Source organism: Citrus sinensis, chromosome 2 (genome assembly GCF_022201045.2).
Source record: "Citrus sinensis cultivar Valencia sweet orange chromosome 2, DVS_A1.0, whole genome shotgun sequence".
Lineage (NCBI taxonomy): Eukaryota > Viridiplantae > Streptophyta > Magnoliopsida > Sapindales > Rutaceae > Citrus > Citrus sinensis.
Genome location: NC_068557.1, coordinates 9,674,335 through 9,696,433, shown reverse-complemented (window position 1 = coordinate 9,696,433; position 22,099 = coordinate 9,674,335). Strand labels below are relative to the sequence as shown.

At 32.4% G+C, this 22,099-nt stretch overlaps 2 protein-coding genes across 2 annotated transcripts; one reads left to right on the top strand and one right to left on the bottom strand.

Annotated features, from left to right (window-relative positions):
- Positions 1-4,719: 4,719 nt before the first annotated feature.
- Positions 4,720-6,539, top strand: LOC102615469 (hypothetical protein). The gene is made up of 2 exons (XM_006470025.4): positions 4,720-4,937; positions 6,259-6,539. Exons 1-2 carry the CDS (start codon positions 4,786-4,788, stop codon positions 6,332-6,334), a joined length of 228 nt encoding a protein of 75 aa, XP_006470088.1. The 5' UTR covers positions 4,720-4,785; the 3' UTR covers positions 6,335-6,539.
- A 6,772-nt stretch (positions 6,540-13,311) lies between these two features.
- Positions 13,312-15,179, bottom strand: LOC102615772 (probable WRKY transcription factor 75). Its single transcript, XM_006470026.4, has 2 exons — positions 14,691-15,179; positions 13,312-13,731 (listed from the first exon to the last, which is right to left on the bottom strand). Exons 1-2 carry the CDS (start codon positions 15,062-15,064, stop codon positions 13,554-13,556), a joined length of 552 nt encoding a protein of 183 aa, XP_006470089.1. The 5' UTR covers positions 15,065-15,179; the 3' UTR covers positions 13,312-13,553.
- Positions 15,180-22,099: the final 6,920 nt, after the last annotated feature.

The window sequence follows — 22,099 nt, the reverse complement described above, 5'->3', positions numbered from 1 at the left end:
ACACTGTGTTAGTACCCTAAAAGCTTCCTCCATATTAACAGTGCTCGGCCCATCATCTTTGGTTTGTTCAAAATGAGGGAAATTTCTTTCGAGCTGTAAAAAATTTGATTCGCGCATTGGAACCTATAATAAATATGCACAAAATTAAATACATGTGTGAACAAGACAAAAAATATATTTAAATAACTATAAACAAAATTAAATACATGTGTGAACAAGACAAAAAATAAAACAAACCTCAGTACTTGTCATGTCCCCAAACTTTTTCCGCCAATTCAATAAGCGCCGAATCTCTTCCTTGGTCCATACACTAACAGGGCAAACTGTTCTGTCTATAGAATACCGATCATACAAAACAGCACTAAAGTAGAACAACTGTTCATTCAAAAAATAATTACTACGTCATTTTATTTTTCGTATTTGGCAAATTAATTATGGCATCTAAGATTTCTTAAATATACCTCTAAAAACACAACACAACCACTAACTGACTTTACTTGATGATCTTTATACTTTGCTATGCCGTCCCACAGAAAGTTGAAGCACCATGTAGCCCAATTCTTTTTCCTAATTAACTGCACATCTTTTAGGGCATGCAAATACATTGGATTGATGTAGCTGGCACTTGTGGGACACAATACAGTTCCTAGAAGAAACAAACAAAACATGATCTTAAAGTCATCATCACTACTCTCACTAGCTATCAATCTTTCACTAACTGCGGCTATTTCAATTCCTCTTCCACATGTTCTATACTTGGCACGCAGTTCAATTATATCACCCGCTTCTTCTCGGATGTGTACTGGTTCCCCTCCATCTTTGATCCCCATTACGATGTTGAAGGTTGTAGGGTTTAAACAAAACTCTCTCCCGTGCAAAACTATACAATGCCTCTTTGTATCACATTGTTGGACAAGTGTTTCACAAAAATCTTGTCTCAGGCGACCACATCGTAATTCTAGCATGCTTCCGAAGCCAATTTCTCTAATTGCAGCTTGTTGGTCGGGCGACAGTGTGGAAATGACCTTACTAAATGCACTGACACGACAACGAGATAAATTACATTGGCTATGCTTATCCTCAATTTTTTGTTCTTCATCTGTTTTTTCAATGCTCATTTCACCAACATTTGAACTTGGGTCCTCATGCATCGTACCAAATCGGCACTTCTCCTCATTCGTTAATTTCTTCCATTTTTCAACAATTGTCGCCCTACAAACTTTTTTTATCCCTTCTTGCCTGACCTTTTCTGCTTCATGCTTACTGTACACAACATTTTAGTTCAGCTAATTACGTCAACATAATTGATAGTTATAATAAGAACTTTATTCAAAGCAATAATTTTATACTTACAAAAAGTGTATCCACGCTCTCTGACCAGGTCCTCCCCTTCTAGCTTCTGTTGACTCCATTTTATAACTGTATGTTATAATTCAAATCCTGAAATAAACCATACATAAATGTAGCATCAATTAAATTTATAACGAGAGCTAAAAGAAAAACAATAACGGTGTTTACAATTCTAGACAATAACAAGAGCTAATGGTGAACCGACAATTTCCATAAACATATTATTCTAACTCTGGAAGATAACGGTTCACCGTTTATTTCATAACGGTTAGTTGATATATTCCAGTAGGAAGTGTATTCCCAGACAGAAGTGTGTTTGATAACTTTTTTTAGTTTCTTCTCTCTCTAAAACTCATAACCTACGCTCTCTCTCCCTACAACCCACCATTTTCTCATGTTTTTCTTGCCAATTTCATGCTTCCAAACCATTAATCATCTCTTCAAACCATTAATCATCTCAGGAAAATTTGTAGACCAAAAAATTCAAAATAAAACCTTTCGCCTGTTTTGAGGAGCTTCGTCACAACTTCAGCTTTCACAGTAATGATTTCGGTAATGATTATCGAGATTGAACGGCTGGAAAAGAAAAAGAAACAAATAAAAATATTTATTAGCTCTCTTTCTGTTTATAAGCTCTTATTGTGTTTTTCCACACCAAGCTGCATTGCATAAAAGAAAAAGAAAAAGGAGATTACACAATCAGGAGATCTAATATTTTGAAGAGAACTTAGAGATTTTCCCTTTATATACTCTTGAATAGCCTTGCAAGATGCATAAGATTAGTTCACATCAACTACCAATTCAGGCACAATATAATGGCTACACCCAATTAAACAAATTAAAAAGCAAAATCACAAAAAATAAAGAATAATGCTAGTGATATACAAAATACTAGTCATTAAATAATAATTTCATCTCTCCTTGATGATAAATATAAAAATCTTGAGAATGCAAGTGAGGAAATGCAAAATGATCAAAGATAATAAAAAAACTAGGACTTACTAGTTAGCATCACAACACTAGGTTCTTTACATGACAAGAACAGAAGAGTTACCTCCAGCCACGATGCTCTTCCTGCAACTCATCCGCGCTGCTCGTCATGTCCAAGAATGACTCCAAACATAAACCTCAACTCTTTTTTTGGTTCCATTCCAGGATACGCCACCCTAAAAGCTTCCTGCAGCTCATTTGATGGTAGCTCATGCTGTAGACAACATTGCAACGAAGGTGACGGTGGACGGTTGGAAAAGAAGCAGCGCGCGATACTGGCTCTGCCTCTACCTCTCTCTACCTCTCGTGTACAAACAAAATACCTCAGTACATGGATCCGATTGGTTGATTACTGCAAGAGAGACCGTTGATTTGATCTTGTTGAGTGAACAAATTGGGATGAGAGAAACTATGAACTTGAAAAAGAGATGAAATTTTAGGGATTTTTCTTTTGAGAAAGTAAAGAAATTGGATTGAGGAGAGAGGAATTTCTGGGCTTTTCTTTTCAGGGAATTAGTTTACCAGGTCACCCATTTTTTTCTATTTTTAATATAAATTGAATCTCAACCGTTGGATTCAATCTAATTGAATCCAACGGTTTTTTTTCGTTTCCGGCATGGTGCCGGGCCTTCAGTGCCCGGCATTGTAGCATCAGCCATCCATTAAACATTTATCATGTATCATATTTGATGATGCAATGCCAGCATTCACAAATTACCCTATGTCCTTATCGCTAAACAAAATAGTTTTTCTAGCCGCTAAATAAACAATCGTTGGTTGCATCTTGTCTCTAACTAATTGGTAGTTTGGTACTACAGTCCTAAATTGTAAAGACGGTGATTTAGTTTGGTGAGTAGTTTCTTTAGTTAGTGCTAAATTTAGGTTAACATTAATTCAACTTATTTATTAATTTTATTGGGAATTCTAAACACTAATCCGATGTGGTTATTAAACGTGTCATTTTATTGTCGCACATCTAATATAATTTCAAAATTTTGTTGTGCTATCCATTCCAATTCTAATAACTCTTGTGGGAGTCAACTAGGATCAGTTGGTAAAATCTATTAAGTGAAACAAGATTTTTGAGATTAGAACATTTATCACATGGGGTGGAAAAAGAATTGGGTTAATTGCCATCAAATTGCACTTTTTTTTTTAAATTCTAATTTTTGGTTCCAAAATAAGTAAACACATAATAAAAAAATGACAAATATGTATAACTTAAGGTGACAGCTTACGTGACACTAATGAATTATTAATTTGAAAATATCATAAGGCTCACATATTTAGGATCCATTTGGAATTGGATAGCTTAAAACTGATTTTAAAAAACTAAAAGCTAATTTTGATTACTTTAATAATCCCTTTTGATAAAATTATTCTATCATACAGTAGATTTTGAAAAAGTGGAGAAGCAATAGTTTTTCAAAATCTGATTTTGATAATTGCTTTTATACTTAGGCTTCGTTTAGTACAACATTTCAAGTAGAGAATAAAATAAGATTATCAAATAAGTAGATGATATTTTAAATATTTTAACATTTAAAAAGAGTTTTTCAATATTTACTCCTAAAAGCCCAAAATTTCAGTTTTTACTAGTAGAGGCAAAATATGTTATTTAGACTTCAAAAGCTCTATTAGAAAAATAAACAAACAACAACAAAAATTACCATAAGAGCTTATGAGATTAAATAAACACTTATGGCTATTAAATAAGTCATACCAAATAGGCATTTAATACAATTTTATATATATTCTTATGTATATTATAAAAGTCCAAAATTATCATTATTAATTAAGAAATAAAATTATTAACTTTAAAAAATGATTATCATTGCCAATTATGTTTGAGATAACAAAATAGAAAAAATAAAATTAATAATATAAAATATTTATTTTAGTTATCAATTATTGTATATACATAATAAAATATATTTTGAATACATGTTTATAAATGTAAGAATAAATTCAACGTCATGTCTAATTCAATCATTTACATTTTTATAGTAGTTTAAGTGTTTAACAGTAAAATTTACTAAATGTATATAACTGTTTTTAAAACTCACAATATTTTTTAAAATAAAATTTACCAAACGTTTAATTAATTTCTTTCACAATTGATTATTTTTATAACACAACTAAAACAATTATTTACCCTTATTAATATTTTTTTCCTCAAATCTTTTCATATCACGTAAGTCGATGTTTTGGATTATAGAAGAAAGCATGTGTATGCAGTATGCGTAAGATCTGTTATTTTTGACAAGCGAAAATAACCAAAAGTAAAAAAAAAAAGGAGTGGGCCCAAAATTTTAAGGCCCATGCGATCCAAAAGATAGCCCAATAGTTTTGTTTGAATAGAAAAACTCCGAAGCAGCAAAACCCTCGCATCGCAACTGGCATCAGTTGTAATTTGAAGATTGAAGAAGCAAACGATAAAAAGAGATGGCTTTGACCAATTTCATTCTGACAGTGGCTGGCGTCAGCGCTGTGGTTCTTCTACTGAGAAGTGACGTCAAACAATCGGCCTCTATTTTCAGACGCAACGTTAAACATATTCGCAATTGGCTTGAAGAAGAATCCACCGCTGCCTCAAAGTAATTTCTTTTTCCTATTTTTTTAAATTTCAATTTACTTTATATAATATGATTTGTGGCTAATTCTTTTTTTTTATAAATTTTATAGAATAGGGAAAATTAATCAGTAACTAACTGTTGTTGCGGAAAGATGATAGTAATATTGCTTTTTAATTTATATATAAACGAATTTAGGGTTCAACAATTGTCTGGTTAGCAGCTTAATGCCATTGTAGTTGAAATAATTCGAGGCTCTTCTCTAAGTTAGAAAGGGAATGATGTTCTGTTCAACATATGCCCTAAATGATTAATTTGACATCTTTGTCCCATTAGTTTAGTTATTTGGGTGCTGCAATTTGTTGTGGCAGAGGATTTGGTCCTTGATCGAGTGAAATTAATCGATTTAGAGGAATCTAATTACGAACACCAAGTAGTTGAATTGCAGAATGCTTTAAATGTTATGAATACTTTGTTGCGTCTAGCACTGCAGCATTTTCTGAGGTTATGAATACATGTGTAAACAGTAGGAAATGAATTTTTTTTTCCAAGAATTTATGGCTAGGGCCTCGGAAGTTAACCATTGCTTCAGGTTCTTATTGCATTGGTTTCTATTCTAATATTGACGTGTTCTCCAGAACGAGGGTATAAATTTCTCTAGTTTTCTCGTATTGTTAGGCGAGCATAGTGCAGTTATCAATCCTGTTCTGAAGAAAATTCAATGTTGAGTCCAACACATCTGTCTGATGGCTTCAATCCTCTGCCGGATGTTTATATAGAAGCATCCTTGATGTTGATTTGATGTCTTTTAGCAATCCTTTATCTTCTTTTTATTTTTTTCCTTTTTTCAAGCTTTCCCGACAAATTTAGCTGCCAAATTATTTAGTACTGAATTCATGGAGTTCTCATGAATTGGTTTAGTCAGCTGTGATAATTTGAAGTTGCACTGATCGGCATGTTGAGTGGCAATCGGCTACCCTTTTAAGGCCCTAAACTGTAAATTTTTTTTGGCTTAAGCTAGATGATTTGTGTTAGATTCCAGCCAATTATGAAAGACTTCTGTCAAAACTGCGCCATGACAATACTGCTTCTCAAGTTCTTGTGATTACTTTAAATAATAGGAAAATAACCTCTGAACTCAGGTTGTAATTCTGACTGTCTTTGTGGTGAAGAAAATCTAAATTTATCTTCTCCATGGCCTTCCTAATTATGCATAATGGTTGCGGTAGTTTACTTCTTTGCTTATTGTTTCGTGAATATTTTTATTTATTATTTTTTTCCGTAAATGCCGTTTAAGTTGTTTTTGTATGTGAGATTAATGTGACTTTGATGAATGTTGTTTCAGAGCTGCAGAGAACATAAAGCCCAAGGAGCTGGAGACAAAGATTCCTGAGAAGGACACCCCAAAGGAGAAACACTAAAATGTTTTGGAAGGGGAACCTGAGTGTTGTTTTATAAGAAGAGTTTATAGTTTGATCTTTAACTTTTTGTCAATTTTTTTTTTCTTTTTCGGTGTACTTGGAATAAATCTTGGTTATGCTTTCTGGGACCTATTCCGTTCCCTATTTATACTGATGTGTGTAAATTACCAAAAAGAACCTTTTATTTAAGTTATATTTTATTCTAGCTTCAGCATTAAATCTTTTTGAGAATTCTAAGTGAGGTTGTTCATTGCTGAAGCCCCATGCGCCCTGTTTGTCAATTTTGACATTCTTTTGGCTGAAATGTATTCAAACCAAGCCCCTTATGCAGAGGCTATTGCCTCTCTCCATGCAAACTCAAATCTGTGCTTTGTTCAACCATTACCATCACGAACTCGTTTACAGGCTATTATCATCACCAGTCCGTGCATCGGCCTTGAAGGAAGAATGTTGGAACAAATGAGGCATGTGTTTTCTTTGAATTTCTTTCACAAATCATGTCTTTAATCAGTAATTAGCTTGCGAAAATCATCCTTACCTCATCTTCATGTCATAGAATCGTCAGAACGAGCAACTTTTGTTATTTAAGTTGATTCAGACATGTGACGATAGCTTTTGGTCTTTGCTCAATACACAAAAGTCTGTGGGTAGCGTCATTTTCAACAAAAGGAACAACCATTTTCTGGTGTCAAAATTTTTGACTTCATTGCCCAATCATCCATGCACGGGCATAAGCGTAAAGGATAGAAAAACGAAAGGGATCCCATGCTAACAAATTATAGGCCAAGATTTTGGTCATTGTATTTGTATTGTTCAAGCAGAAGGAAAGTTATTGCTATTAAGGTCCTGGTGCAGCAACATAACAGCTGGCTTGCTGTGTAATCGCTAGCAACAGCAAAAACTGTTATACTAAGTTAAGGTAGAAGGCGAGCGTGGGAAATGAATTATTGAACAAAGCATTGGATTGACTGAGTTAGGGGTATTTAGAATCTAATCCGATCCGCTCAATCTGTCTGATCCGTGAAAATCCGATTCGTGGATTGGATATGGATTAAAAATTTAAAAATGCGCAGTCGATGGATTGGATATGGATTTACTTCTGTAAATCCGTAAAAATCCGTGAATCCACAAATATATATATATATTTAGTTAAAAAATTATTGTAAATTTAATTAAAGAATATTATAAATGTGACATTACATAGTTACATAAGTACTATAACATATCTTAGCCATTACCCAATAATAATAAAAAATAAAAAATAATTAAATAATCAAATATACAAATATAACTTGTAAAAATTGTAAAATAAAATAAAAGCAAAGTTACGCGCACTAGCAAAAGCAAAGTAACATAATGCCAAATTATCAACAATTTGCAAAGTTACCCAAAAGCAAAGTAATATAACGCCAAGTCATCAATAATTTGCAAACAAAAAACCCTAAGCTTCCCCGCCGTCACATGCACTAGCAACACCCAATATTGATTCGATACACTCTCAACACCGATTTGAAGGACGTCGGCTGCACGATTCCAGCGAGAGCAAACCATCTTCTTCCTCGAGTCCATCGAACCACTTCACGATCACTGGTTCTAGCCAAACAATTGCACTATCACAACCTTCAAGATCGTCACCCATACTTCTCCTAGTTCCCATCGTTGACGGCTCTGTAATCACCACTTTTCGACAAGTACAACAGCCCTGGTGAAGGATCAGACTATGTTTGGTTTAAGAAACTTCGCCATTTCAATTAATTGTGGCTTTATTTCAACAATTAATTTCGGTGTTATATTAATGTATTATTGTAACTTTATTTGAACAATTAAACTTAGTGTGTTATATTTTGAAACTTTAAACTTATTATTGTAGCTTTATTTGAACAATTAATCTCAATGTGCTATATTTTGAAACTTTGAATGTATTATTTTAGTTTTATTTAAACAATTAATTTATTTAAACTTTATTCAATTTTAAATTTAATTGGTAGTAAAATTATTTTTATATTAGAATTTTTTTTATTTCATTAGTTCATGGAATGGGGAGAACTAAAAAATTTTAATTCGGAAACTAATGCGTAAAATAGTGGATTGGATAGGGATTAAGTTAAATCCGCATCCGATCCGCAGACGTATGGATTGGATATGGATTGAGTCAAATCTGCATCCGATCCGCAAATGTATGGATTGGATTTGGATTGAGTTTAATCAATCCGTGGATTGGATTGGATTGAAAAATTATAATCTACAAAATTATAGATCGGATATGGATTGATGTTCAATCCGTAAAATCCGATCGGCGAACACCCCTAGACCGAATATATTTAAGGACAGCAACTGTCCTGTAGTTTGGTAAAATTGTCATAGAAACCCCCTTATTTTCAGAAATAATCACACAATTTTTTATGAGACGCACAGATCTTTGCTTTTTTTTTTTTTTTTTAAGAAATGGTCGTATGAACCCTCAGAGGTTTGTCAAAAGGTGGGTCTGTGTGTCCCAAAAGAGGCCCAAGTGACCATTTCTGAAAACAAACAAAATATTCGTAACTATTTCACTAATCCAAAGTGTGTCGATGTCCTATTCCCTTGATTGAATTTGTACCAAGAGGCTCACACTGATCCCTCAGGTTTTTTTTTTGGCTGGAAGCGGCATATTGAAGAATGCCCGGCAAATGGAAACAGCCGGTGCTGTTGGATTTTTGGGAACACTTAACGCAACAAGTGTAAACGACTGAACAAAAAGTTCCCTGAACTCCGGGGCGGGACTATGTAACGGCCTGGGGGACTTCGAGTCGAGAGAAAACTTCATAATTTGCCTCTCAGGTTCCTTGCTTCCATATTGTAGCCCATTCTGAACTAAAATCCCGGTTCTACCTAGTTAAGGATTTCTACATGCCTCTTCTGTCCACCAAAAGTTCTGTTACAGGTGCATCATTTGATGCTCTTTCAGTAGAATTTCAAGGTGTGCCCCCCAAGTCCTTCCCCTACTGAATTTTTCAAAATGTTTCCCTTCAACCATTTGTTTTTTCTCTGTTTTTCCACAACTTCTATTTCTGAAGCACGTCTCATCTCTTAATCGACAAGAAAAGAAAAAAGAGACTACCGCGGGGTGGGGGCCCCCCGTCAAATTTATGGCGGAATGTTTGACCCAATTAATCTTAATAAATTGAAGCTCATGTAGAACATAGAGATGGGAGTTGAAAAACAACTCAAATGAAAATCAGTTTGTTTTAATTTAATTTGTCACTTGTGTGAAATATTTCCTTAATTTGAAACTTCTATTCATAGTAATTTGTAGGCCCTTCAAAATAATCTACAGGTCCTTCCAAATTAATAACAAGAAAAAAGAAAAAGTGATTGAAAGAAAGATACAAGATATGAATACTTTGCTATAAATTTCTTCTAAACATGACCTACCCTACCCTACATCTATACTCGTGCATATACAAAACAAACAACAGTACAAATAGAAAAAGGATAGCGGAAAGGACAAGCAGCCAGCCACCTCCATACGTCTTATAAATTATATGTTCTAGAATCCATGAAAAAATTGTTCTTGCAGAAGTAAAATGCAACTTGAATTCTTTCTTCAAATAAAATTTCATTTCATGCATAAAAGACACCAAACCTTTTCAATTTTACGCTCATCATTTCTTGGTTATTATGAATCATGAAATTTAATATCTACTGGCCTACACGTCCGCTTTAATTTTCTCCTTTAAGCGAAGCGGTAACACAGCTGGAAGCCATTGGAGTTGGCAAATGAATTTTCGAGCAGCTTCGAAGTAAAAACTGTACATATTAACACTCATCATTTTTGGTAAGGCCTCCAGCTTCTCCCTGTGAGAATTAGCTGCCTTATTGTGGACTTGTGGTCTTTATGGGTGTGACTATATTTGCACCCTAAAATCATTTGCACTCTAAAAATTATGAAAATTGATGGTACATAAAAAATAATATAACTAATTATTACATGTGTGACAAGTATTACTGAATTTAATACAACTACTGCTTATATATATGTTAGTTTTCAAAACAAATAAACACATGTCATAATATTATTTGTTTGTTATATTAATGACATGGTTGTATTCTAAAATTTATTCAAAAAATAATTATAACCACTTATTTTAATAAAATAATATATTAGAAACATGTCCATAATATTAATTACTATTAAGTATAGTAGATTATAAATTAGTATAACATAATTACGCTAAATACTCATCCATTGTTCAATGTGTAATCCTCTTAATCCCTAAAAATTTTATTTCCAACATCTTAAAATATATTTAATTGAACAAGGAATAGATCAATATATTGACTACAGGATATATGTACCAAAAGTGAAAAAAAGATTAAAAGAATACGATAAAAATGGTCATATTTTTGCTTTTTGATTTTCAAAAGAAGAAATAAAAAGTAACACTTTTGGTGCTATTTTTTTTGAATTTATGTTATTGTTTTCAATCTTAATAAATAAAATTGATCGACGACCTTTTAGCATTGATGAGGAGGCAAGTAGACTGTTGATTTGCTTAGTTTTTCTGAAGCATATATCTTCATGGCGAATAATTTGATTCAGGAAAGTAAGGCAATCGATGAAGTTGTTAACATCATATATAATAAATATGAAAAGTAGAGTCAAAGGTTGCTAGCTGCCAGATTATTCAGCTTTGCATTTATTCAAGACCACGAGTGATGCCCAAAAAACTTTGTAAACCTCATTCACACTGGGACCACCAGTATCATAATTTTCCAGCTTTCTCTTTTCTAGGCTACAGAAAATTGCAACATAACTCATTATATTATTGTTAGCCTGTTAGGGTTGCAATTTATGAATCTTCGATGAAATTCCCGACAGATGGACGATGGCAGTGACATGCTGAGAATTGAGATTTTTTTTGTCCCCCCCTCCAAACCCAGTGAGAACAATAAAATGGAGGTCAAACTTGCACACATAATAAAATAAAATTGAGAACGGAGTAGAAGGAGATTCCGGCGATCCTACTCTAATGCTTAAGTAATTCAAATTAGTGTTATAATGCACTTGCCTCTCTTCATAACTTGGCGAATGTGGGGAGCCGTTGGCTCTTGGTCAACTTCCTAGATATGTGGGTATGAAGTGGAGGTACACGGTGGTTGTAACTTCATCTCCTTTATTTTAAGTGATTGCAAAGTAATTAATGTGCTGGTTTGTTTTATTCCACCTGAGCTGGTTGTTTGGAGAAATTAATTTCCTATCAGCATGCACGTATTCGTAATGAATAAACGTTCTTCATGATTTTTTTTTTTCTTCTGGTACATGAAAGTAGGAATTTTCATTGTTCAAACTATGCAAAAAATACAAGCCTGAGATCTAAGCTTTAGCAATGAAGTAATTGCAAGTTGTGTTCAATTTATTACAGTATTTAACAAATGTATGAAAAGGAAAACAAGTCTAAAAAATCAATAATGACAGTGGCATCTAGGGTTGGCAATGAGACGGGATGGGATGAGATTTACCAATCCCAGTCCCATCCCGTATATGCAAATGGGATGAAAAAACGTCCCAATCCCGTCCCTATATTTTTTTTGGGACAAAAATATGTTCCAATCCCGTCCCAAAAGAGATGGGATCCTGCGATTGGAAAATTTTCCATTCTTAATCGGTAATGAGACGAGATGGGACGGAATTTGTCAATCTCACTCCCGTCCCGCATATGTAATTGGGATAAAAAAATATCCCAATCCCGTCTCAAATTTTTTTATGGGACAAAAATATGTCCCAATCCCGTCCCAAATGGGATGGGATCCCGCAAGATCCCATCCCATCGGGAAAAATTGCCATCCCTAGTGGTATCAATAAATTATAAGTTAGATTGATGATTTTCACATAAGCCCCATTTTTTATTTTTTTTTTCAGTTACATAGAATTTTTTTGTATTAATTAATATGTTCGTGGTATTACTCATAAATTAACAAGGAAGATCCCCTCCCATAAATATTAATTAATTTTAACTGGTTGCTTAAATTTAGATTTAGAGTCATCACATAGATATTCCAAAATTAAGTTTTTTCAATGTTCAAGAGTTAACACGTGACAATTAAGGCCACATTTGGCATTATGGTTATGCAGTTGTAGTTTAAAACTACAACACTTAATTAATTTTAAGAACACTTGTATGATAAAACACCTATAATATTTTTATTATTTTTGTAAAAATTATTATTTAAAAATCATATTTATCATGAACTATCAATTTCTTTTATAACTACAACTTCTTTTTCACCTCAATATCAAACATGCATCGTCGTAAATATAAAATGATTTGAAAAATTGAAGTAGAATAAAACCTCTACATATACATAATAATTTTTTTTTTAATTGTAGTGAGTCCGTTATATTAAAGCTCCCCTAACTTGCAAATCACAGAAATTTATCATAAAACTTAAAGATGACTGAGATGATCACACTTTGAGCATTTAAAGCATTAATTAGGAACTAGGAGGTCTTGAACCGAGTAGAAAATTTTAAAGAGCATTATGTACATGTCTCACAAAACTAAATCGACTATTGAATGTTTAAAATTTATCCATACATCTAAATTATTTCGTTAGCACTTAGCAGTACCATTTCTACAACATGATGCTTACAATTAAGTCCTGAAGTCTCTGAAGATCCTTATATATATAAAATCAGATCATCACTAGGCATTCTTATGTCACTTGTTGGATGAGCAAACCTGCTACAGTGTTGCGGCACACTGAAGAGTTTAGCCAAAAATACTCATATCCATTAATGAGATTATCTCACATTGTTCCAAAACCTAAGTATAAAAGCTTGAAGCTACACTCAACTCATAATTAGCTAACTTTTGAATATGAATTAGACTCATGGATTTTCAATGTTGTTTTCAAGATCAACTTGTGCATAAATAGGTTTATGTTATCTTTTTACCTAATAATGATCTGGCAAAAAAGACTAGTTAACTCGTGCATTCAGAAAATTTTTATTACTTAATAGACAAATTTACATTAATCTTCTAAACACACACCAAACCAAAAAATAAGATTCAATTTAATGTAAACATAAGTCTTTAAATTATGTAGGATCTTTTTCCAATATTAATTTTACAATGAGTGCACAACTTTATTTCCACATCCATCTAAGAGTAAATCCTAAATGTCATGCATCTTTTGTGGAGGCATACAGATGTAATTTCACACTGACCATAAGGCTTCAAAATGGAGTGTAAATTTGCAACTGATTCAAGATATGCTCAAAGTTGTCAGTGGGCTTCTCAATTCGATGATTATGCATCCCTTCGTAAGTAGTCACTACGATGCCTTCATCATTTGTTAGACGTTGAACTTGCTTCTTTACATTGCACCCTTCGTGTGTACAACGGTAGTAGCTTCTGCATACCAAATTTAATAATCGTATTATGAATTTCATTACTCTCACTAAAAACTATCATTAACTGATCATGACATAATTAAATGATCTGTATTGTATGTTTATAATTACAACAGCTGTATGTGCTTAATATAATTCTCGGCACCTCAATTTCTAGATGCATCAAAATGGAAATGGAGAGTGGAGGAATTTACTGGAAAGAGAGTCGTATGTTTCATTCTGAACCTACCTATCTGAACGTGGATATCAAATTAGATTAGGTTACATGGAAATAACTGTGAGATCTATATTGATAAATTCAGTTGATTCATTTTTTATTTTCGGATATCTAAATCAAATTCCTGGGGCTTCTCTCTGCGTATATGTGCTTGTGTGTGTATTGATATTGCAGTGTCATAGAAACCCAAGATCTAATTAGCAGATTTTCTTATTTGGACATCTAAGAAAGTCAGTGTATTAATTTGATTACACCTTTTACTACAGTCTTTAGAGTACATTTTGAGAAAACCTAATATGCCCTAATTTGTTGTACAAAAAAGAAACAGAGAGTTGAAACTGTGATCTAGAACTCTTGCCTGTCTAAGTTCTTCTCTTCCAAAACGATTCGTACAGAAAGGAAATTCGGGGGAGAGTGAGAAACCCTAGAACTAAATTAGAACTAATTAAAATCTAATTCCTTTACTTATGTGGCAACCAAGCAAGGGCTCCTGCATATATCTTACATGGATCCGGAGCTAACACTAATCTGAAAAGAACAATTGCACTAAGCTCTTATCCCCGCAACCAAGATAAATTGATTTCTTTATCAAATGAAATCTCACTTTTTGGAGAGTCCTTAAAGCAGTAATAAGGCTAAGATGTACTTGAATATATTATACTAGGCATGAAGGTAACAATATCAAAAACCAACTCAAAATCTATGAAATCAAGAAGTTGTAATTAATTTAACTAATTACGTACCTGGGGAATTTGTTGTCCTTAACAGCTTTCTGACCATATTTCCTCCATCGATAGCCGTCATCGAGTATATCAACTTGGCTTCTTGTTTGGAAAGCAAATCTTGGCTTCTTAATTTTCTTTTCTCCCTTCATTTTACTTGATTTCTCTTCACTTTCAGACCCATGAAAAGCTCCATTAATAGAATCGTTTTTAACTATATCTGTGTTTGGTCCAGAATTTTGTTTCAACCCTAAGAACCCACCTGATGATGAGCTTTGATCCCCATGACTAAAAACATGATCACTAGAATTTGCTATATAATCTGTTGTTGTCATCACAGGATAAACCGATTTCCCTGTAGATGAACAAGGGAAAAACATTTGGCAATTTTCCATGCAATCAATCAAGGCAGCACTTAATTAATTACCAAAAAGAAAAAAAGGAAAAGGAAGAAGAATTTAAGTTTCTAAGAATGTTGAAAATTAGCTAAAGGAGAGGCTGCAGGTTGGGAAGAAAGAAACCTCATTCAGCTATATATAGAAGAAAGTAAGTATTAAATTAAAGGTGTCGTAGACGGCAAGAACATTTTCCACGGGAAAGAAAATAGATTGATTGGAATTTTATTTAGGAAAAAAAATTAAAAGTGGAAAAATGGAGGCGGCTTTATCATTAGAAACAAGACCTCTAGTGTGTTAATTAAATTAACCGAGTTTATCAAATAGAAACCACTGTAACATTTTTAGAAGTATTATAGAATCATTTGATGTGGGAGAAAGTTGTGGCACGAAATTCGCTTAGTTAATTTGCAAAAAGTTGGTGATGACCATCATAGAAATACTGTCAGCTTTGACTAACACCAGTTGTCTATATCGCACGTGTCTGCTGTTTGTGGAATTTGACTCATAAAATTTGAAAAATCTTGGGCACTCTGAATGTACTGTAGTGCTTCTGTTAAATTTTTATCACATGCTTGCCTTCCAATCAATCAATAGTACAATAAAAAGAATTCATACATGCACATATATGAACAGAGTCCGGGGCTAATCACATGGACGAGTTCATTATATTTGCGAAGACCGACGGCCCATGTAACGAGCTCTTATTGGGCAAATTGTTGGACCCATATGCCGAGCTCTTTCAAAGAAAGATCCTCACGTGGGCCATTACTCCTCATAATCACCGATGTAATCAAAACTCAATATATGACAATAATCTAGCAAAGATAGATGTGACTTTCTGTTGCGATATATTATTTGTTAAAATGCATCCATCCATTGACTATTGATATGAGGAAGTGAAAATTTTGGATTACCGCTCTCGTGAATTAATTATTTTTAAATTGTCTCTCACTTTTAAAAGTTTAAAGTTATCTCAATTTTTATTCAAAAAATAAGGAAAAAAATGTGAGTGAATTGATGAATTTTTCTGTCTTCTTTGCAAAATACAGATAAATTGAGATTTTTAAAAAGTAAAGGAGTGATTTGAAGTTATTCAATTGATGAGGGGTAATTCAAGGGATAATTCAAACTTATCCCTAGAATCATCAAGAAAATGTGCATTTCTCATGGTTTTTCATTATTTTTGCTATTTTATTTGTTAATATTTTCTGCAATTTTTAGTTGACTTTTGATTAAACAAATATGAATTTTGCGTTGATTTTTCAAAATCAGTTGTGTGTGAACATAGTAGCATAGATATTACATAAAATTTGTTTATAATAAATAAGTAATTGATTATTCAGATATTATGTTATGGATATGTCTGCGAGTGCGTATTTCTCAGTTTCTTTCCAGGAAGTAGCATCGATCAATATTTCCCCTCATGATGCATGAACTTGGCCACTTTCTTTTTCTCTTAGTTGTTCTAAAAGCAAAAATGGAATGATCTCATTGATACTCACACATATGATGACTTTACTAAACACGGCCCCTGATTGTCAACAACGCTTCTTCACTTTCTTCTTTCATTGGCTGATGGCTAGCTAACAACAAAGTGTTAAAACTAGAGTACACCCGCTGTCAGTCACAACGATTCCTAATCAATTTTCATCGACTCTTCTATACCTGATCCCTAATCAATTTTCACACATATAAGTATGTGGTTTGAAATGAAAAAATTGAAAGTATAACCCATATTAAAGGGTTTGCAACCTTAAGTCAGATCAATATTTCTTATTATATATATTGCATGATAATATCTCTCATAATATAAAGTGTGGACTTATAGTTTTACACCGCTATAAATTAAAATTTTATTGAAGTACATCTATGTATATAGGTATAAAATATTGAAAATATATGGTACTTGAAAAAATATGGACACAAATATGTACATTAAAATTTCTCTTTAGTTACAATATTTGGACCAACTAATTTTATTACTATGAGAAAGTTATAATTTAATAGAGGTGTATTTACAAAAATTATTATTTTGACTTAGTTATTCTTATTGTAAATAATATAGAGATAAAATATCAGTTGTATTGATAATTAACTAATAGAGCATGTCAAATCCAATATATATATAAATATTGATAAAAGAGATAGATATAGTATAAAAAAACTAGTGTGTAAAACTATATAGTGTTGGGAATATGCAAAGTAATCTTTGAAGTCTAAAGAAGAACTCACGATCTCAAATAACTTTAAAAAAATATATATTATTCCATTTTAATCCTTTAATATAAAATTATAATTATTACTATATGAAGGCTATTTCGTCAAGGCAGGATTCAAAAAAATTATAATTTATTAAAATGTGGAGTTAATTATTATTTATAACTAGCCTAAATTTGAACCATAATTTTATATTTTTATATAGAGTATCATTATAGAGAGATTTGATTATATCATCTTATACAGAGATAATATATTAACATGTGTCAAGTAGGTCATTAGTAGACTCCACGACAACGTATTTACCCTTGAGATTTCAAACATTTTATTGATGTTTGACATTTTAAAATATTTTAGAAAATTACAAACAGATAGAGAAAATTTTACCGAAGAAAATATGCTACCAAATCGAGCAGTTGAATTTTCAATATACGAACCAAATCAATTCACCAGAATTTTAAAACAAATGAAAGTCAAATTGGTTTGGATGCATGGGGTTACATATTAAATAGTTCTAATCGACACAAAGTATACAACATTGATATTAAATAGTTCTAATCGACAAAAAGTATACAACATTGATATTTGGCCTGAAATCTTGTCTATCAAAATTGTTAAAATTATTATTTTTTTGGTTAAAATCAAACTAAAATTAGACGATGGCACATTGCCTACCAACTGTCTTGGGGCAATGGCTCATCGCTCAGATTGGAAGATACGCCATTGCTCTGCCATCGCCATACCCCCAAAAAAAAAAAAAAAAATTGGGCATATTCAATTTAATAAAATTTCGGACCAAATATAATTTTTCTAAAACAAAAATAAAAAGCTTCGGATTGCTGTCATTTTGAAACCAAATTTGTAATTAAAAAAAGTATAAAAATAAAAAAAAAAACAATGGAATTCTAGGTCTAATTAATGAAATTTGACAGCATATATACAGTAAGTCGGTATTTTATGAAGTTTTCCATACCATCACATTGAAGGTGGTACCTCCAACATGAATCGGTTTGCGTATTTAGATTTAACATGGCGTTCAGAAACAAAAAACAAGAACCAAAAAAAAAAAAAAATATTAACTGGAAACTTATGATAACAAATTTATAAGTAGTAAACAACAAAGAACTCATATCTTTTTTTGGAATAATAATAAAATCTGCCAATGCGATTAGACGTTTATCCAAAATTCTTGACTCTTAGTCTTAGATCACCTAGTCTCTTAGATTAGTTTTATAATGAAAAAATTAATAATGAAAGTGACCACTAAACCATCGAGTAATCTTATAAATTTATAACTTAAAATTTATAAGAACTCTAATGATTTTCATTGCTATTCGCTACGAGTAGAACTATAGAATTTAACTTTTTTTTTTCAAACATTGATCTATGACCTAGAAAAATTACATTTGACTACCGTAGCCAGCCACCCATTCCTTAAGAAAAATAAATTGCATAAATAATTTAGAGAGAGCTATCCAGAAGTGGATGAGTTTACCCGTAATGGTCACAGATACTTGAGCTGTCCTATCATAGACTGATATACACGTTGTTACATTATCTTATAGGGTCTCATGATAATTAATTTTAAATTTTTTACTTTCTAGTCTAAATGATGAATTTTTATTAGTGTTACTAAGTTGGATACAAAATTATAAATGCAATAATAATTTTTAAATATATTAGATAAATCAGATCGGTCTATTAGTAACATTTCATTTAGGCGCAATTCTTATTCTTCTTTAATTTGAAAAATAAAGACTTTGTTGAAAGGTTTTACTAAATTACATATGATGAAATTTACATCTACCCAAAAATTATTTTTTTGTATGACTAAATTGTTATTTATCAAATAACTAAAAACTCATGAAAAATTATTTTGAAATAAATTCTAAGTTAACTTAGCGGTTGCCTTTGTGAGTTTGTGGGATTCCTCCTGAGGACAAACGCAAAGGCTTGCTTGGAACGTTCAACGTACTCTGAAAAGTACGTACAGGACTAGCATGCCTATGAAAGAAAGAAATAATAATAAATAAATTTTTTGAGCAAGACAAATTCTAAAACATCCCATTTATTTGGTTAGCTGGGTAAATTTTCGGGACGATTCGCGAGAAATAATAGATAATTATTTTAGTTGGCAATGATTATCGGCCGCCCCGCCTTCTCAAACTTCGTTTTATGTTGCCAAAAATGTCATACTTATTACATGAGGAAAATACTAATAGACCCCAATTGTTTATGAAAAGGGGCACAAAGTCGTTAACGTTTGAAAATAACACTTAAACCTAAAATTATTAATGGATTCTGTTTGGTTAAATAATTATAAGGTTAACTTAGCATATTCCCTTCTAAATTCAGTGAATTTACCTAAAATTCTTTGTCCAAAATAACAAACCTAAGACACTAAATCGATGAAACTAAAAACCCTATAAAAAAAGTTACAAACCCTTAATTCCCTAACCAGTGCTGCTGCTGTTTGTGCCGCTGCTTGTACCTAGCTGCTATTCGTGATGCTGTTTGTGTCGCTTCTCTTGTCCAGCCGCTGCTTATGCCTAGCCAATCATGGCGCTGCTCTTGCCTTAAAACCTTTGCTCGTGCCGCTGTTCGTGGCCTGAAGCCACTGCTGATTAACTTGTTTGATTTTAGAGAAGGCAGACAACTCTGATTAACTTGCATTCTTACAATGCAGCCATCATGAATTGAGTTAAAAATGCTTCTAACAATCCTTGGTAATATATTTTTTTAAGTTTCTAGTTCTTTTTAAATGCAACAAGCTCAAATTAGAAGATAATTTTTGTGCAAAAAAGGGGATCATTAAGTGAGGATTGCCCCTAATATATACCTGGTTTTTCTTAGTCCTTGGTCTTTATTTTGTTAGTTATCATGTATGTTTTTTTTATTTCTCCCCTGCCAATAATCATTAAAGAAAACAATGAATTTTCATTTTGTTGTGTGATCATATGCTTTGGATTAGGAAGCTACCCCTAATCGTGAGGAGAAAGTTGAATGTTTCCAGGCAATATGGAAGATTTATATAGGTGCTTGTGACTAATGAATATGAACTTGAGGTAATAGATGAGAACAACAAAACAGTTATCATTAACCTATTCTATCAAATCAGATTTTTATAGCAAAATTTCAACCTTATTAATAAGGGTATATACGTAATTTTATTAACAATTTGTAGGCAGAATGGGTAAGTCAATACATTGACTTGAATGCTAGAGGGAGATAACGATAGTTATAAGTTGAAAATAAATTCTCTGTTAAAATTAACGGAATGATTAACTGATTTAAGATTTAAGTGTCTTTTTCAAAACGTTAGGGTTTTGTCCATTTATCTGAACAGTTAGGGTGTATCAATCATTTTTCTTTATTACATTAGAGCAAGGAAAATTCTGACCGTACATTAAGTGTCTATTTCATATTTTTAACAAACAAAAGGGTTATTGCTTTAGTGGACATGCTCCACTGTGGAGCCAATAAATCTAAACCATATGATTAAAGGCATGAATTTGTGGTTAAGATTAGAAGTAATAGAAGGGAATTTGAATCGCATGATTGGACATAGCAAATGAACGGTCAAGAATAAATAGACAAGGGTTGTCATGTGACTATACAATTATTGAATCTAACTGTTTAGTACGTAGTTAAAAGATATTGGATACAATATTATACAATTTTTGTAGTTATGTATAACAACATGAAGATAACTTATTTCAAAGTAACAAACCATCATTAATAAAAAGCTAGCAACAATATAATTCACAAATTCATATTCACACAACATAAGTTCCTTTTCGTCCTTCTAAATCAAGCAGACAATGAGCTTCGACAGTAGCTACAAGTGATGGCATAAGCTCTAAAACCAAATGGCAAATTTGAGGAATATCGAAATAGTTCCATTTATTGAGGCTAGTCAATGGAGTTATAATTTGAGATAAAGTGGAGCGAATATGACCCCTATTATAAATCATGAATTTTACTAGTATAACTTTAAAAGTGAACCTAAAATCAGATAATGCATAGCAGTCCAACGTGTTGTTACTATGGTAAGTCATTGATCATCATCAGCAAGCTCGGATGACAATGTGTTCATGTCGTCTGATGCCGTTAGTGAGGCATGTTGATAACTCTATGAAATGAGAGTTATTACGGTAATTCTAAACTTAAATCAAAACCACTTCGAGAGAAAATGATGTGTTTTTATTACATTTTTGTTATATTTTGCATAAACATTCATTTTAGTTTAGTCTTGATAAGTTTTGCTTGATTTAAAGTAATTTGTGCTCAAAACATGTGTATAATTGTAGGTTTTCAGAAGTTTATAATCCATGAAGGGATCCTGAGGTAGTAGAATGGCAAAAAGGAGGAAGAATATGGCCACAAAAGAAGTGAAACACAACCTGGAGCAGTGCAGTGTTATAGTCGTTGCTGGAGCAACCATTGCTAGAGCAACCATTGCTGTAGCAATCCTAGAACAACGATGGAGAAAACTTAGCGTGGGATAGCTGCAGAATTACGATCTGCAGTTTCCTAATTTGACTCATGTACGCCTTAGGCTTTTGTTTACCTTAGTTTTCAGTTATGAAAAGGGGCGCAGATCACATAAAACGACGGCAAGGAATTAACATTGAAAAATCAAGAGGAGAAGAAGAAAAAATCAGAATTCAAGGGAACTGCGGCCGCATCATTGAAGAATCCAATAGAGTTATTTGGATTCACTATCTATCGTTCTTCACTTATTCTTTCTTCACTCTTTGATTGAATCAATGTATTTCGTGACCATTATGTTACTGTTTGTCTTTCTCTTTCAAA

What these genes read in the sequence shown, in the direction of transcription:
- LOC102615469 (XM_006470025.4), top strand. Translation starts at nt 4,786, where the DNA reads ATGGCTTTGACCAATTTCATTCTGACAGTGGCTGGCGTCAGCGCTGTG. An exon ending in GAATCCACCGCTGCCTCAAA is followed by an intron (nt 4,938 to 6,258) that starts GTAATTTCTTTT and finishes ATGTTGTTTCAG; the next exon opens with AGCTGCAGAGAACATAAAGC.
- LOC102615772 (XM_006470026.4), bottom strand. Translation starts at nt 15,064, where the DNA reads ATGGAAAATTGCCAAATGTTTTTCCCTTGTTCATCTACAGGGAAATCG. An exon ending in AAGGACAACAAATTCCCCAG is followed by an intron (nt 13,732 to 14,690) that starts GTACGTAATTAG and finishes TTTGGTATGCAG; the next exon opens with AAGCTACTACCGTTGTACAC.